The sequence below is a fragment of the Sorghum bicolor genome, chromosome 7, assembly GCF_000003195.3.
Source record: "Sorghum bicolor cultivar BTx623 chromosome 7, Sorghum_bicolor_NCBIv3, whole genome shotgun sequence".
Taxonomy (NCBI): domain Eukaryota; kingdom Viridiplantae; phylum Streptophyta; class Magnoliopsida; order Poales; family Poaceae; genus Sorghum; species Sorghum bicolor.
The window spans coordinates 62297730-62312653 of NC_012876.2; the positions used below are offsets into that span (position 1 = coordinate 62297730).

Below are 14924 nucleotides of genomic sequence, written 5' to 3' on the forward strand. Positions count from 1 at the left end.
CATCTAACCTACTATACGCATTACTGAAGGCCCCTACTAAGTGCAACATCTCTCCTGTCCATTTCCAATTGCGAGAACCACAAGCAATTGAATATGTGCCGCAGTTTGAGGAGAAATTCCTGGGGCTGTAATAGTTTATCACCATTGACGCCATATGAAAATAAACACTTACTACCATACGTGCTTGGGGAAGCGCGAACAGGCTTGTAGTAATATTTACTCTCGCGGGCCAGCAAGTTCTGGTTTGCATGGCTGGGACTACAGAAGGGGTCATACTGGAGTCGGGCGGCGCTCCACCGACGTGCTGGATATTATTTAGAGCGCAGGCTCCTAAATAGGGCATCCAAAGTGTGTCTATTCATGAATCTTAAAGCTGATGTGGATATCTTGGGGGCCACCTTATGCATTATAACACAAGTTTTAAGAAAATCCTTATGGACGAGGGATCTTAGACTTGAGACCTAACCTTACCGAATAAAAAAGGAATCACAAGGCTAAGATGAGCCTACACATAGATGTCGTCATGGCCTCTATTATTTCCTGCTCACATCACTTGATCATAGCAGTATAGCACGCTCTACAGCAAGCTCCACCAGCATAGGGCACTTGGAGAAAAAAAGAGGTCGAGGAACGTCGGGGCGAGGGAGATGAAAGGGGCGTGTCGGATTTTTTTTTTCTTACCTTGAAGTGGGGTCCTTAAGAGGATCAGATCTCATACACAACAGATCTTGGCCTCACAGTTTATGAGACCCTCCTTATTACATAGATTGTTTTTATGTGCGTGAAGATCGGTTCTTACATTAGTGTTGTTTTATTTGTGCAAACATGGGATGTGCGATCCATACATCAGTGTATATTTGAGTGGAGCATGTGATGGTTTTGGCGGGCATACGGTCTTGTTTTTGCCTACTATTGTATTGGAAGTGGGATTTTTCCCACAAAGCCCAACAATAAGTCTCGGGAGCTAGAATGATTTAGGGTAGACAATAGCACATAATAGCTAGGTACATAAATACATTACAAGCACTCTAAATTACACAAATATTCAGAAAAACATCTAAATTATACCTAAGCTATGGTAGCTCTAGATCTCAAAACCAAACCTGTATGACGCTTTGTAGTATGGATGACTGCACAGACAAACACTCGGCAAAAGACCTGAGAATCGTTGCCCAAAGAATAACGACCAACATTCATATAGGCGGAGTTGAGAAACTTCTTTTTTTTAGTATCTTTTTTTCTTTCTGTCACAAAGAATGAGAAAGACTAATCTGAAACATATTCTCCATGGTCCTTCATCGTGGCCAGATCTAACCACGATAAAATGGAGAAGAGACCGAAGAAAAATATTTCATGGCGGCGACACCATCTTCGTCTTGATGTCGTCATCCGGAAATAAAAGCCGTCATGTCGTCAAATGATGAGGATGTCGACGCCATAATTGTCGCATCTTTAGCGGAGGAGAAAACAGTTCCATCCTACTATCTCACCGTCGTCGGAAAAGATGGAGAGAAAATAAATTCCCCAAAACTAAAAAACTTGATATGAAGAGATTCTAATCCTAAAGACTCAATTTAGTGAAAAAACTTATTAAAAATAATAGATCTCCACTTCCTTCGGCCACCGATGATTATTACTGGGATCAACGATGATAGACGTGTCTCAGCAGCAGCGCTGAGACACGCCCTCAAGGCGCAGCCCCCTTAGAGTTGCTCTAAGGTCTAGAAATTAATAAACCGCAAAGCCACTTTTAACAATCTCTCATCGAGTCCAAACAGGTCATATTCAAAGCGAGCTCTAGTATAGATACGCTCACGGTACGCAATGCTTGTTTTTAAAGAATGGTAAAAGCTTTGTCGCGGATTTTATTAAACGATAAAAAGAAAAACAAAATTTATATAATGAAAAAATAGTCTGAAGATTTACCCGGCAAAAAAGTACCCCTCCACAACTACAAAGAAACCAAAAACAACTCCCTGAAACAAAGAAATAACAACAGTACACACTCGCTGCTAGAACTCCTAATCCGATTGAAACCTCCAGTCAATCCGATTGAGTCCTCTGGTCTTGTGATGCTATCGCAAAACCATACTGTGTGATATCATCCTTACATAAGGAAGCCACTCGTATTGGTTATATAGACTGTGCTGTTGGAAGATTTTTCTATTGCGTTCTTTTCATATGTTCCACCATAAGTAGATTAGGATTCCATCCACTTCCTTTCTTTGGTTCTTATCAAATTTACGCCTGCATCTCAACCAAAAGGAATAAATGGAACCACCTTCGCTCACTGTTTGCAGCACCGATAAATTGAACCGATGCTTTCCCAAAACCTCCTTGGTGAATAGGCAATCTTTGCAAAGGTGGGTTGGTGTTTCTAGATCATTGTCACATAACTTGCATTTTGTGTCTTTAGTCCACCCTCTTATGAGAAGATTATTTGCAGTTAGAATTTTCTTATGCATATATTTTTAGCACGTTTTTTTTTAGAAAAGCTGGAGGGGTTTGCACCCCTACATTTTTGGCACGTTGGAACAGCACCAATCATGGATATGAATATGATGAGACGACGACGACGACGACGAGCGCGCGCTTCGTCCTCCAACCACCTAGCGCGCGAAGGCCGGCCGTATCGTGGATATGCTCATCAGTCATCATATATCATTTGGTGGTACCATATCGTGGTTTGGACGTACGTATATGCTAGCAAGTAGCCCCAAATCTGTCCGAATTGTTGTCAATCAGACAGCGATAGCAAGTGACAGCATTAGATATATACTGTACTGGTACGCGACATGTACATGTTCCCAAGCAATCCTAATTAATCATGTCGATCAAGCGGCAGCATGCAATTTATTACTCCGACAAAATTGTTGCCAACGAAATCAGAAGACAGCCTTCCATCCCCGAAAGCTTCAACTTCTAGAATCCGTGCCAGTCAAATTTTTCTAACTTTGACCAACTTTATAGAAAAGAGTATCAATATCTATAACATAAAATAAGTATCTTACGAAAATATATTCTATAATAAATTTAATGGTATTAATTTGGTACTATAAATCTTAGTATTTTTTCTATAAATTTGGTCAAAGTTGTAAAAATTTGACTTAGAATAACTCTAAAATTGCAGCTTTCAGATAGGGAGGGAGTGCGTACAGCAAGGGACGGCATACCTGTAATCTTATCTCTACAATCATCGAGCAATCGTTCACGGCAGACGAAAACCATCCACAGTGTGATGGTTTACCCGGCCCAAAACACGCGGTCAAACAAATTCACGCCAGGTCACAAGACCGCCAGCCTCCAATCCCGCGCGCCGGAATCGGCCAATCAAAGCACGGCACCGACGCTGGCGGTCACCTGTAAGTGTTCTGGCTCACATCGGACACCTTGGCGTGCGCGGTTCGGTTCCGGCGTGGCCGCCGCAGGCTCCGCGGCGGGCGACGCAGAGGCAGAGCTCGCCTGCTGGTTTCCAAGGAGTACGTCGGGCTCTGGAACGCGACCGCGAGCGTGCGTCTCATCGTGGTGGCGCTCCCCGCCGGCGTCTGTGGCGGCGGCGGCAACGTTGGGGAGCACCAGATGCGACGGCCGGTCGGTGGAGGAGGGCGTCCTCGGCGCCGGTGACTTTAGCATATGGAGGTGGAGTTGGGTTTTAAAGCAGGGATGAGGTAACGGGAGTCGACGGCCTTGGCCTTAGGCCTGCACGCCGCGGTGCCGACGACAAGCTGGCGTTGGCGTTTGGGAGCGCCGCGGGGTGGCGACGGCAGCTGGGCGTGGCCACGGCGGCGTCCACCACTGTGGGTGGCATCCTTGTTACCGGTGGTTCAATGAGCGGCCGTGTGATCGACGGCAAGCCGGCAACGCGCGCAGGAGACGGCGAGAGCTGAACGGAAGCAGCTGAAATCAACAGCGGGCAGTTGTTAATTTATCGTGAGAGAAAAAAAATACTAGCTAACAGAAAATATATGACTTATAAGTGAATGGAGCCAATTAGTTTTTGTTTTTATTTATATTTAATAATCCATGTATACGACCAAAATTTAATGTGATAAAGAATTTTGAAAAATTTTAAAAACTAAACGAGGCCTTATGGTTCCATGCAAGTATCTGTGTACTCCTTCTGTCCATAAACAAGGCCTTACGCGGCTCCACGGCAACTACCGGCTACTATTCTCTCTTTGTTTTTTTGTTGCTGGATATGCTGCTGCTTTGTTTTTTTTTTTTTTGCTCTAGGTCACTATTGGTTCATGTGAAAGTTTGGTGCAGAGGTTACTGATAAATTACAGTGCTGCCACAGATATAGATTTTTGTGGAAGGAAAAATAATAATAACAACTACTCCTTCCGTCCTACAAATAAATATAAATCTTTGTGCTTTTTGACGAAAGAAGTATATAAAAAGCAATAAGATATTGAACGCAAGCTGCGCTATTAGGTGGGGTGCTCTGCAACTGCAGAAAGTTTCATACGTGATGGCGGCTGTGGGAGAGGTGGCCGAATGAGGATGATGTAAATTAGGGTTAGGAATTTCAATATATACTCTATACGCTGATGGGCTAAGATGGGTTGACTTGGGCTAATTTCTGGTGTGCCATAGCTTGTATTCCTTAGCGGGGCGGAGATGCAAGGAACAGGTACGGGGGACACATAACCATCCCCGTCCCCGCCAGACCCGACGGGGATTGATTTCTTCCCGTTTTCTTCCCCGTGGGGCTAGAATCTTCCCATTTTCATCCTTTAATAGGGGAATTCCCCGCAAGGAATCGGGCATCAGGTCCCCGTTTCTATCTTTAGAACTACCCTCTGACCCAGAGTGTCAGCGGGTGAGTGGTTTCTAGAATGGTTCTGATTGTGATTGTAGAGGAATTTGAAGGAAGTGTGTGGTCCTACATTTCACATTAGTCAAAAGTCGTATAAGTGACAAGTCAATAAACTGTGTGTCCCCATAGCAACGAACAAAGAACTACATATTAGGACTTTGATTTTTCTTTTGCCTTCGATTGACATCTAACTAAATAAAGAAAGTGGAGCAAAATAAAGAACATAATTCTTATCCTTTTCTATTTGAATATTAAGAGTTCTAATTAGAATACTTAGGATATGAGAAATCTATATATATTAGGACTCCTACTTTATATTGGTTTAGACACAAGTTATTCTAACTCATATGAGCACGGGTTATATATAAGTCCAGATAAAAGAAACTCTCCATCGTTCGGTAGTTAGAGGAAGACGGAAAAAAAATGGATGGACGAAAAAAAGAGCCTAAAATTTTACCTTTTTATTATTAGGTGTGTGTGTATATATATATATGTATATATATATATATATATATATAAATATATAATTAGGTAGTAGAGATATAGATATAGATTTGATAATTTTTTCCCTCCCTTTGCAGTGTACGGGTATTTTTGCTAGTGTAAATAATAACTAGAATTTACTGAGCTGGTGGCCAGATTTATTATGTATATTTCGGAGCTTGAATTTATCTTCATTTTGTTTGGGAGAATCTCCTGATATTTTTTATTTTTTTAGAATCTCCTGATATTTTCGATGTGTGGAGGCATAAGAATCTCATGATATTTTTGATGTGTGGAGGCCCAAGAATCTCCTATTTCGTGCCGCATGCAAGCCGACCTTTTTAGTTCGCGGGAAAAATATTTTTGGATACCGTAGCACATTATAATATAGAAATTGGTGTCCAATTATGAACTAATTAAACTTAAAAGATTCATCTCGCAAAATACATACAAATTATACAATTAATTATTTTTTAATTTTTAATTATTGTTTCATACATATATCTAAATATTTGATGTGATGCGGCAAAAAAGATTTAGATGAAAACTAAACAAGGCCTCACCGTCAAATGGAGACGGCTAGTACAGGTACAGCTACATCATCGTACCGCACCAAAACAAAAAAAACTGCTGCCACGCCTGCCTACAAAAATGTCAGCCTCGGTGCATCGTCGAGTTCTGCATCCAGTCACGGTCGGTCGGTCGGTCGTCAGCATCAAAGAAATTGATGCCCGATTGCCCGAATAAAAGAAGATGGAGACGCGCGGGTGCACCACGTGCTGCTATTCTCTGTTGGTGCATATGGCGACTGTTAGTACTACTATAAGAAAGATGAGGCCATGGCGCAGACCACCAATAATCGCCAGCCCAGCAACGCAGCGCGCAGCTATGGGAAGAGCGGCGGCGATGGCGGTAGCACTGCTGGCGGCGCTGGTCGCGGCGGCGGCCACGTTGCCGGGGACGGCGAGCGCGTCCCCGGCGGAAGGGGTCCAGCCGCTTTCCAAGATCGCCGTCCACAAGGCCACCGTCGAAATGCAGCCGTCGGCGTACGTGCGGGCGACCCCGTCGCTGCTCGGCGAGCAGGTAATACGCGGTGCCCGTGGCGTACGCACGTACACACCACGCGCCGGCGCTCTCGATCCATATATAAGCTCAGTGGCGAAGCTAAAGCAAACTAGATGGGGTGCCTTTCTCTTATAGGTTTGAAAATTTGATGAATAACCAGGATAAAAATTTACTTCTAACAGTTGTTTTTCAAAATTTTGTGGGTGCCTGGGCACCCACAATCTTCTACGTAGCTTCGCCCATGTATAAGCTAGAGCAACTAAGCTGTTTATTTGTGTTCTTTCGATTTTTTTTTCTAGAATACACAAAAGACTTGTGTGTCTTTGCGTAGTAAAGTAGAAGGTAGAAGGTTGAGGCTCCAATTTTTTTTTAAAAAAAATCAAGATTCTCTATCACATCGAACTTTACGGTTCATATATGGAGTATTAAATATAGATAAAAATAACTTATTGTACAACTTAATTGTAATTTGTGATATAATTTTTTGAATCTAGTTAGTTCACAGTTGCGCACTAATTATTAAATATAAACGAAAGTGTTATAGATCAACCGAAGGTACTAAACAAGGCCTTATACTATAACGAGAGGCAGAATCCCCCCTACCGGCATAAGGTATATAAAATAAAACAACATAAGCATAGGTCGTCCAAGAAAAACCGCTGGTACAGACTCCGGTACATCAGTAGCCAAACTACTGAGGGACCATGGGCCCATGGCAGCTTTCATGGCCGGTTAGGCATGTATCTAGCCAAATTACGCAAGGCCATGATGTTTAGATGCTTTCAAAATTCCTAAAGTTTATAAGATTTTTCATCACATTGAATCTTTAGACGCGTGCATGAAACATTAAATATAGATTAAGGCCCTGTTTAGTTTTCTATTAAAAATTTTTATCCATCCCATCGGATCTTTGGACACATGTATAGAACATTAAATGTAGATAAAAAAATAAATTAATTACACAGTTTGGTAGAAAATCGCGAGACGAATCTTTTAAGTCTAGTTAGTCCATGATTAGCCTTAAGTGCTACATTAACCCACATGTGCTAATGTTATATTAATTATGCTTAATAGATTTGTCTTGCAGTTTCCAGATGAGCTATGCAATTTGTTTTTTTTTAGTTTTTAAAAACCTCTTCCGACATTCTTCCGACATATCCGATGTGTCATCTAAAAATTTTTCATCTCCAATTTAAACAGGGCCTAAAAACTAACGAATTGCACAGAAATCACGAGACGAATCTTTTGAGTCTAATTAGTCCATGATTGGACACTAATTATCAAATACAAATAAAAATACTACAGTATCCAAATCTAAAAATTTTTTGGATCTAAACACGCCCTCAGAGTTCAAACATTCCCTAAATACGTCCTTAGTTGTCAAGATCTCTAAACGGGAGAGGGAAACAGACGAACATTCGGAGGCAGTTTGGCGCAGCTAGAAATGGCTCCAATTCTTACTGAAAACCGAAAAATCACCGTAAAGAGCCAAACCCGATACATTTCAATCAGAATAGCTCTGAAAACTGAAAAAATCACGGCTAAAAAGAGCCAAACCCGAGATGTTTCGATCAGACTGGCACCGAAATTATTCTCATTTTTGCACTGGTCGATTAAATCTGCAAAAGACAAGTTTCGCAGGTCAATCACTTCTGTGTTAGCAATCGTATTTTCAATTATAATTCTTTTTTGGTGCAACAAGTTAAAATAGATTGTATTTAAGTTGTTCTTCACCCATATACCCCCTCTGTCCCTTTTTAATTGTCGTCGTTGGTGTGCGTGCCACAAGTTTGACTCGATTTGTAGAAAATACGTGCAACATTTGTATCTCCAAATAAATTTGTTTAAAAAAAAGATTCAAAGATCTTTCTAATGATACTAATTATATATTATAAATATTAATATTTTTTAATATATAATTACCGGTATTTGTTTTTCGGAAAGCGCAAACGACAATTAAAAAGGGATGGAGGAAGTATATAATAGTAGATTTTTAAGTATATTTTTATTTATATGATTTAAAAATTATATATTTCCTTATACGAATCAAAATCTGAAGTACTAGCCAATCGGTCTTATAAAGTGAGGATCGATGATTCATCATCCAAAATGTTAATCAAAATCGGAACATTTTTATAAGAATTGAATCATACCGAACACATCTGTGATTTTCATCATTTCTAATTTAGTCAAATTTATATTAGTTTGACGTAATTATCAGAAGGTGCAACACGGTAATGACGCATTATGACATGATTCCGTTTTGGATGGGACACAAGAACGAATCTCATTCACTTCACGTGAAATAATCAGTACTAGGATAGTAAGATGTGAAACCTGTCATTCTTTGTTACCCTATGTTGTTACCCTTTGTCGACGAAAGCTAGTCGGCAGTCTACCTTGGGTATACCCACGGTAGTAGTTTATCGGCAGACAGGTGCGCAAGCTACGAACTCGATGGTGACGCAAGACACAAACAAAGATTTTATCTAGGTTCGACCGCCGTGTGGGCGTAATACCTACGTCCTGCGTATATTGATCTGGGATGAGTTGAATTGTGTTGAGTTCTGTATGACTTGTCCTCTAGGGGACCACCTTATATACTGTGAAGGGACAGAGTTACAAGCAAAGTATCCTATTTGGTACAATATCTTGTAGCCTTGCGGTGTACGTCGATCAACGTCGTGCGCCGCACGTCTTCATCTTGTAGGTCGGGCTACCTCTGATGGTGCGGCCCATGTCGATCCATGAGGGTATAAAGGTTTATACCCCCGCACCCTTTAGGCTCCATTCGTTTAGGCCATTCCCGGCTAGGAACAGGCAAGAATAGTTCCGAGGTTATTGAAAATATTGAAGAAATAACATACCATGATTGAATTCAGACCAAGTTGGTCCACAACCTAAAGGAGTCTTAGGGCACAGACTAATCCATTTATCCGTCTTTTTAGGGCATTTTTAGGAAGACAACTAACTTGCTAGCTATAATTTTAACCACTTCTAGCCACTGTAACAGACTACGACTCTAATAATACGCTGTTAACATTTCTTAAAAAAAATGCGGGATCCACATGTCGTTGTTGTGTGTTTTTTTAACAAAGTACCGTTGTTGGTATTTTGTTTGATGTACCATCTTCATGTGGACTTGTTCTCGGTGGTACCACCATGGGATAGAAGGGACAAGAGCCATTGGCTCCACACCATTGTAGCGATCTCCATCATGTGGTGCTTGAAATAAGGCCTATCCAGTATCCATGCTTTAGCCTCGTTTGGGAAGCCTGCGTGCCCTGTCGACATCCACATAGTGATGATTACGCGGCCTAATCCCCTAGATGTGTTATTACAGTGAGTGTTTGGGAGAGCTTCGACATCCACATAGTGATGGTTGAAGTCATTTTAGGAGCAGTTGAAGCCATTATTTTTTTTTGGTTTGACCAACTCCATCTTTTCCGCTCACAGTAGTAAGAAGCCCGAGCCATTTAGAACCATGCCAAACATGGTCTAAGAATAATAGTGTCATGTTCTATGCTGGTTTACTATTTGTGGGCATAGACGACTGATCTGATCAAGCGCATGCCGACGAGGGCCCTGAGCCCTGCCGATCAAAATAACTCAACATGAGATAATAAAAAATGGACAATGCTCTTATTTTCTTCTGGATAAATGAAATCAGAAAGTGGTTACCACTGTGCGATTAGCTAGCTAATTATGCTTAGGTCAATCCGATCGATTAGAGCAAGTACTATAATGGTCTTATAGCCAAACAAATGCAGATGTAGATGTGTGTGTGTGTGTGTGTGTGAGAGAGAGAGAGAGAGAGAGAGAGATCTTGGATCTTATGCAATCAACAAGCTAAGCACAAAAGATTATGCAGTCAGACATCAAGTGAATATGAGGAGGATTAGTAAAGAAAAATGTGAAGTAACAATAAAAAAATTTATAGACAAATAATAGAGTAGTTTGGGGCTTGTTTGGCTCGTATCCACAATGTGTTATGCCATAGGTTAGTTATGCCATAGGTTTTTTTGCAGCTATTTGGTTTGCTGCCACAACTACAACATGTCACTCTTTTTTTAGCACCATATCTCACATGTCATAAACTTATTTTTTATCAAAATTTTACCATAAATATGGCTCTAACTTTTTGCTCGTCAAACTCTCTGTAGCACACTATATAGGCCTTGTTTAGATCAAAAAAGTTTTTAGATTTTAACACTGTAGCACTTTTGTTTTTATTTGACAAACATTGTCTAATTATAGAGCAACTAGGCTTACGCGATTTACAGACAAACTGTGTAATTAGTTTTTATTTTCATCTATATTTAATGCTCTGTACATGTGCTGTAAGATTTGATGTGATAAAAAATCTTGAAAAGTTTTTTGTTTTTGGTTCAACTACAAGGCCATAGTTTGCGGAAGGTGTTTATGACACCAACTAAACGGCCTCTATTTTATTGGCCTTGCTCCTAAGGCCCTGTTTAGTTCCCTACCCAAAATTTTTTCATCCATCCCATCGAATCTTTGGACACATGCATGGAACATTAAATGTAGATAAAAAAATAAACTAATTACACAGTTTAATTACACATGCATCGAATCTGACGAGCTATGTAATTTGTTTTTTTATTAGTTTCTAAAAACCCCTCCCGACATCCTTCCGACACATCCGATGTGACACCCAAAAAATTTTCGTTCTCAATCTAAACAGGCCCTAAAGGCACGTGCGCGGTTCAAAAAAGCCTCAATAATGGCTAGAGCACCGCCAGAGACGACAGAGACGGCTGACAGGTCGATGGGTACGGGCTCGATCCGGCCGGCATCCGGGATAAAAAGTGCCGCCTACCAAAAGGCTTGGCCGTCGTCAGTGCAGGATCAAGCTCCTCACAGTAGCCGTTGTTTACATCCGAAATTTGTTTAGATTTTGATATTATAACACTTTCATTGTATTTAGTAATTAATGTCCAAACTATAGATTAACTAGACTCAAAAAATTTTGATTCACAAATTATTGATAAACTATACAATTAGGTATTTTTTAATTATATTTAATACTTCATATATATGCCGTAAGATTCGATATGATGAATAATCTTAAAAAATTTTAAGAATCGATATGAAATCTTAAAAAAAAATTGGATTAAACAAGGCCAAAAAGAGGTGATGCGCAATTGGCCACGCCATGCGTGAAACACGCGGGGACTATTTTAACTCGCCGTCGCCGGTCGGCCACGTCAGCCCGACACGCCGTCGCCAGTAGAAAACTGTCTACTGTCGTTTTAAAATCGACGCAGCTCCGGCAGCCCGTGATGTATAGCGCTAGCTGTTGAGTTGGAGTAGTTGACTAGCTTCCATGGCGTGGTCGTCGGGAGGCGTGGCGGCGACGATGGCGGCCGCTCTGGTGGCGGCGCTGGTTGCGTTGGCGGGGAGAGCAAGCGCGTCCCCGGCGGAGGGCATCCAGCCGCTGTCCAAGATCGCCGTCCACAAGGCCACCGTCGAAATTCAGTCGTCGGCGTTCGTGGAGGCGACCCCGTCGCTGCTCGGCGAGCAGGCACGTATCCGTGCCCCTATCCCCTAGCCACGCTACGCCGGCAGCTTAGAGTAGCGTTTTTATTTCACAATGAATCAACGAACGCTACTTTCAGTCATCGTTTTTCAGACAACAAAACAGGCTCGTAATAGCTAGGATTTATCAGCGCTCTGAATGGCTTGTTCTTCTCGAACGCTTTGAGTTGCACTTGCACACCATGTATATATTGTATACAAGCTTGGTTCTCAAAGTTTCTGAATGTGGCCGGCCGGCAGGGAGAAGACACGGAGTGGGTGACGGTGAAGTACGGCTGGACAGACCCTTCCGACGACGACTGGATCGGCGTCTTCTCTCCATCTGAATTCAAGTAAGTTTCAGACTTGGGTACCCTACTTTGTAGTTCAGAAATGCAACCCCATCAAATGGGCTGACGATCGACGACGCATCTTCGCCATCATGTGTGGGTGTGTATGTATGCAGCTCGTCGGCTACGTGTCCTAACCCATGGCCAGCAGAAGAACCCTATCTCTGCACAGCACCCATCAAGGTAACTATATAGCTAGCTAGTAGTAATTTGCAACCGTATCAGGCTCTAATAACAAGCTTGGTGCTTGAAGTTTGAATTGAAGAGAAATATATCCAATGTCTGAACTTAATCTGTAGACAACCACTAAAAAGATTGTGCATTTGTTGCTGCATATGGGTGCACGCAGTATCAATTCGCCAACTACTCTGAAAACTACATCTTCTGGGGCAAGGGCAGCATCCGGCTGCAGCTCATCAACCAGCGCTCCGACTTCTCCTTCGCCCTCTTCACCGGCGGCCTCGACAACGTACGTGATGACCTCTGCTGATTACAACTGCCAATCAATGGCGGCCGTCTGTATGTCTCATCGTTGCATCCATCCATGAATGCATGCAGCCGAAGCTGATCGCGGTGTCGGAGCCGATCGCCTTCAAGAACCCCAAGGCGCCGGTGTTCCCACGCCTGGCGCAGGGCAAGTCCCACGACGAGATGACCGTGACGTGGACCAGCGGCTACGACATCAGCGAGGCCTACCCGTTCGTGGAGTGGGGCGCCTTGTTGGTCGCCGCCGCCGGCGCCGCCGCCCCGCCCCAGCAGACCACGCGCGCGCCCGCCGGGACGCTCACCTTCAACCAAGGCAGCATGTGCGGCGAGCCGGCGCGCACCGTCGGCTGGAGAGACCCCGGCTTCATCCACACCGCCTTCCTCAGGGACCTCTGGCCCAACAAGGAGTGAGTACACTACACACTCCCATTGCATTTCTTCACCTGCTGATGATGCTGGTGTCAAAATGTGACAGAATTGTGAGCTAACGTACTCTGTTTTTGGACTCGCGATGGATTCAGGTACTACTACAGGATCGGGCACGAGCTCCACGACGGGTCCGTGGTGTGGGGGAAGCCCTACTCGTTCCGCGCGCCGCCGTCGCCGGGGCAGAAGTCGCTGCAGCGGATCATCGTGTTCGGCGACATGGGGAAGGCGGAGAGGGACGGGTCGAACGAGTACGCGGCGTACCAGCCGGGGTCGCTGAACACGACGGACGCGCTGATCAGCGACCTGGACAACTACGACATCGTGTTCCACATCGGCGACATGCCGTACGCCAACGGGTACATCTCGCAGTGGGACCAGTTCACCGCCCAGGTGGCGCCCATCACCGCCCGGAAGCCCTACATGGTGGCCAGCGGCAACCACGAGCGCGACTGGCCCGACACGGCGGCGTTCTGGGACGTGGAGGACTCCGGCGGCGAGTGCGGCGTGCCGGCCGAGACCTACTACTACTACCCCGCCGAGAACAGGGCGAACTTCTGGTACAAGGTGGACTACGGCATGTTCCGGTTCTGCGTCGCCGACTCGGAGCACGACTGGCGGATCGGCACGCCGCAGTACGAGTTCATCGAGCACTGCCTGTCGACGGTGGACCGGAAGCACCAGCCGTGGCTCATCTTCGCGACGCACCGCGTGCTGGGATACTCCTCCAACGCCTGGTACGCCGGCGAAGGGTCCTTCGAGGAGCCTGAGGGCCGCGAGAACCTGCAGAGGCTGTGGCAGAAGTACCGCGTCGACATCGCCTACTTTGGCCACGTCCATAACTACGAGAGGACCTGCCCTATGTACCAGGTAGGTAGTAGTTAATAACCTAGTACTACTAATTAACCCAGGAGATTCTGCGATAATTATTAAGCCGAACTTTACCCTGTGTTGCATGCAACGGCGAATTAACGATGGAGCAGAGCCAGTGCATGACCAGCGAGAAGAGCCACTACTCCGGGACGATGAACGGGACCATCTTCGTGGTGGCCGGCGGCGGCGGCTGCCACCTGTCGAGCTACACGACGGCGATCCCCAAGTGGAGCATCTACCGCGACCATGACTTCGGCTTCACGAAGCTCACGGCGTTCAACCACTCGTCGCTGCTGTTCGAGTACATGAAGAGCAGCGACGGCAAGGTCTACGACTCCTTCACCATCCACAGGGACTACCGCGACGTGCTCCGGTGCGTGCACGACAGCTGCTTCCCGACAACGCTCGCCACCTGATAAAGCCATTGTTATGACACTACTAGTTTTGGCTTGGTCGTCCAAATAAAATGTGTCAACCACTTAGTATAATAATGTGCTCTGTGAAGGCACACTGTAACTATATTGATGCCTAAACTCTATCTAAATAAAAAAAAATGATAATGTAAATCATCCAAACATCTTCCAAGCTAGCTAGAACCAGTGGAGCTCACGTGGTGGTTCTGATTACAAATCAACTTTTTGGTAACAACATATTGTCCAACTAGCACGGTAGCAAGCATCATAGTATCAACTTGCGACGTAATGTCCGACCCTGAACCCTGCAGGCTACGGCCTTTTTTTTATATTCTAACCCTTTTTAAAAAAAATGTTTCAATATTAATCCTCTCAAAAAAAATATATTACATTTCATAGCCTTTTGGGTTAGTCACGCCACATGCATTGGCACGGCAAGATACGACACATTGAATGGCGTTTCTGATGTGA

General features: G+C 44.0%; 1 protein-coding gene across 2 annotated transcripts; it reads left to right on the top strand.

The window, feature by feature from the left end:
• On the top strand, nucleotides 6089–14685 carry LOC8060935 (nucleotide pyrophosphatase/phosphodiesterase). 2 transcript variants are annotated; one of them, XM_021464720.1, is made up of 7 exons: nucleotides 6089–6385; nucleotides 12167–12258; nucleotides 12372–12438; nucleotides 12605–12724; nucleotides 12814–13148; nucleotides 13263–14037; nucleotides 14151–14685. In XM_021464720.1, the coding sequence occupies exons 1-7, from the start codon at nucleotides 6104–6106 to the stop codon at nucleotides 14454–14456; spliced, it is 1977 nt and encodes a 658-aa protein (XP_021320395.1). In that variant the 5' UTR covers nucleotides 6089–6103; the 3' UTR covers nucleotides 14457–14685. The 2 variants fall into 2 exon arrangements, with proteins under 2 accessions (XP_021320395.1, XP_002444683.1); XM_002444638.2 differs by lacking the exon at nucleotides 6089–6385 and adding an exon at nucleotides 11635–11912.

What these genes read in the sequence shown, in the direction of transcription:
- LOC8060935 (XM_021464720.1), top strand. Translation starts at nt 6,104, where the DNA reads ATGGCGACTGTTAGTACTACTATAAGAAAGATGAGGCCATGGCGCAGA. An exon ending in TCACCGGCGGCCTCGACAAC is followed by an intron (nt 12,725 to 12,813) that starts GTACGTGATGAC and finishes GAATGCATGCAG; the next exon opens with CCGAAGCTGATCGCGGTGTC. An exon ending in GACCTCTGGCCCAACAAGGA is followed by an intron (nt 13,149 to 13,262) that starts GTGAGTACACTA and finishes CGATGGATTCAG; the next exon opens with GTACTACTACAGGATCGGGC.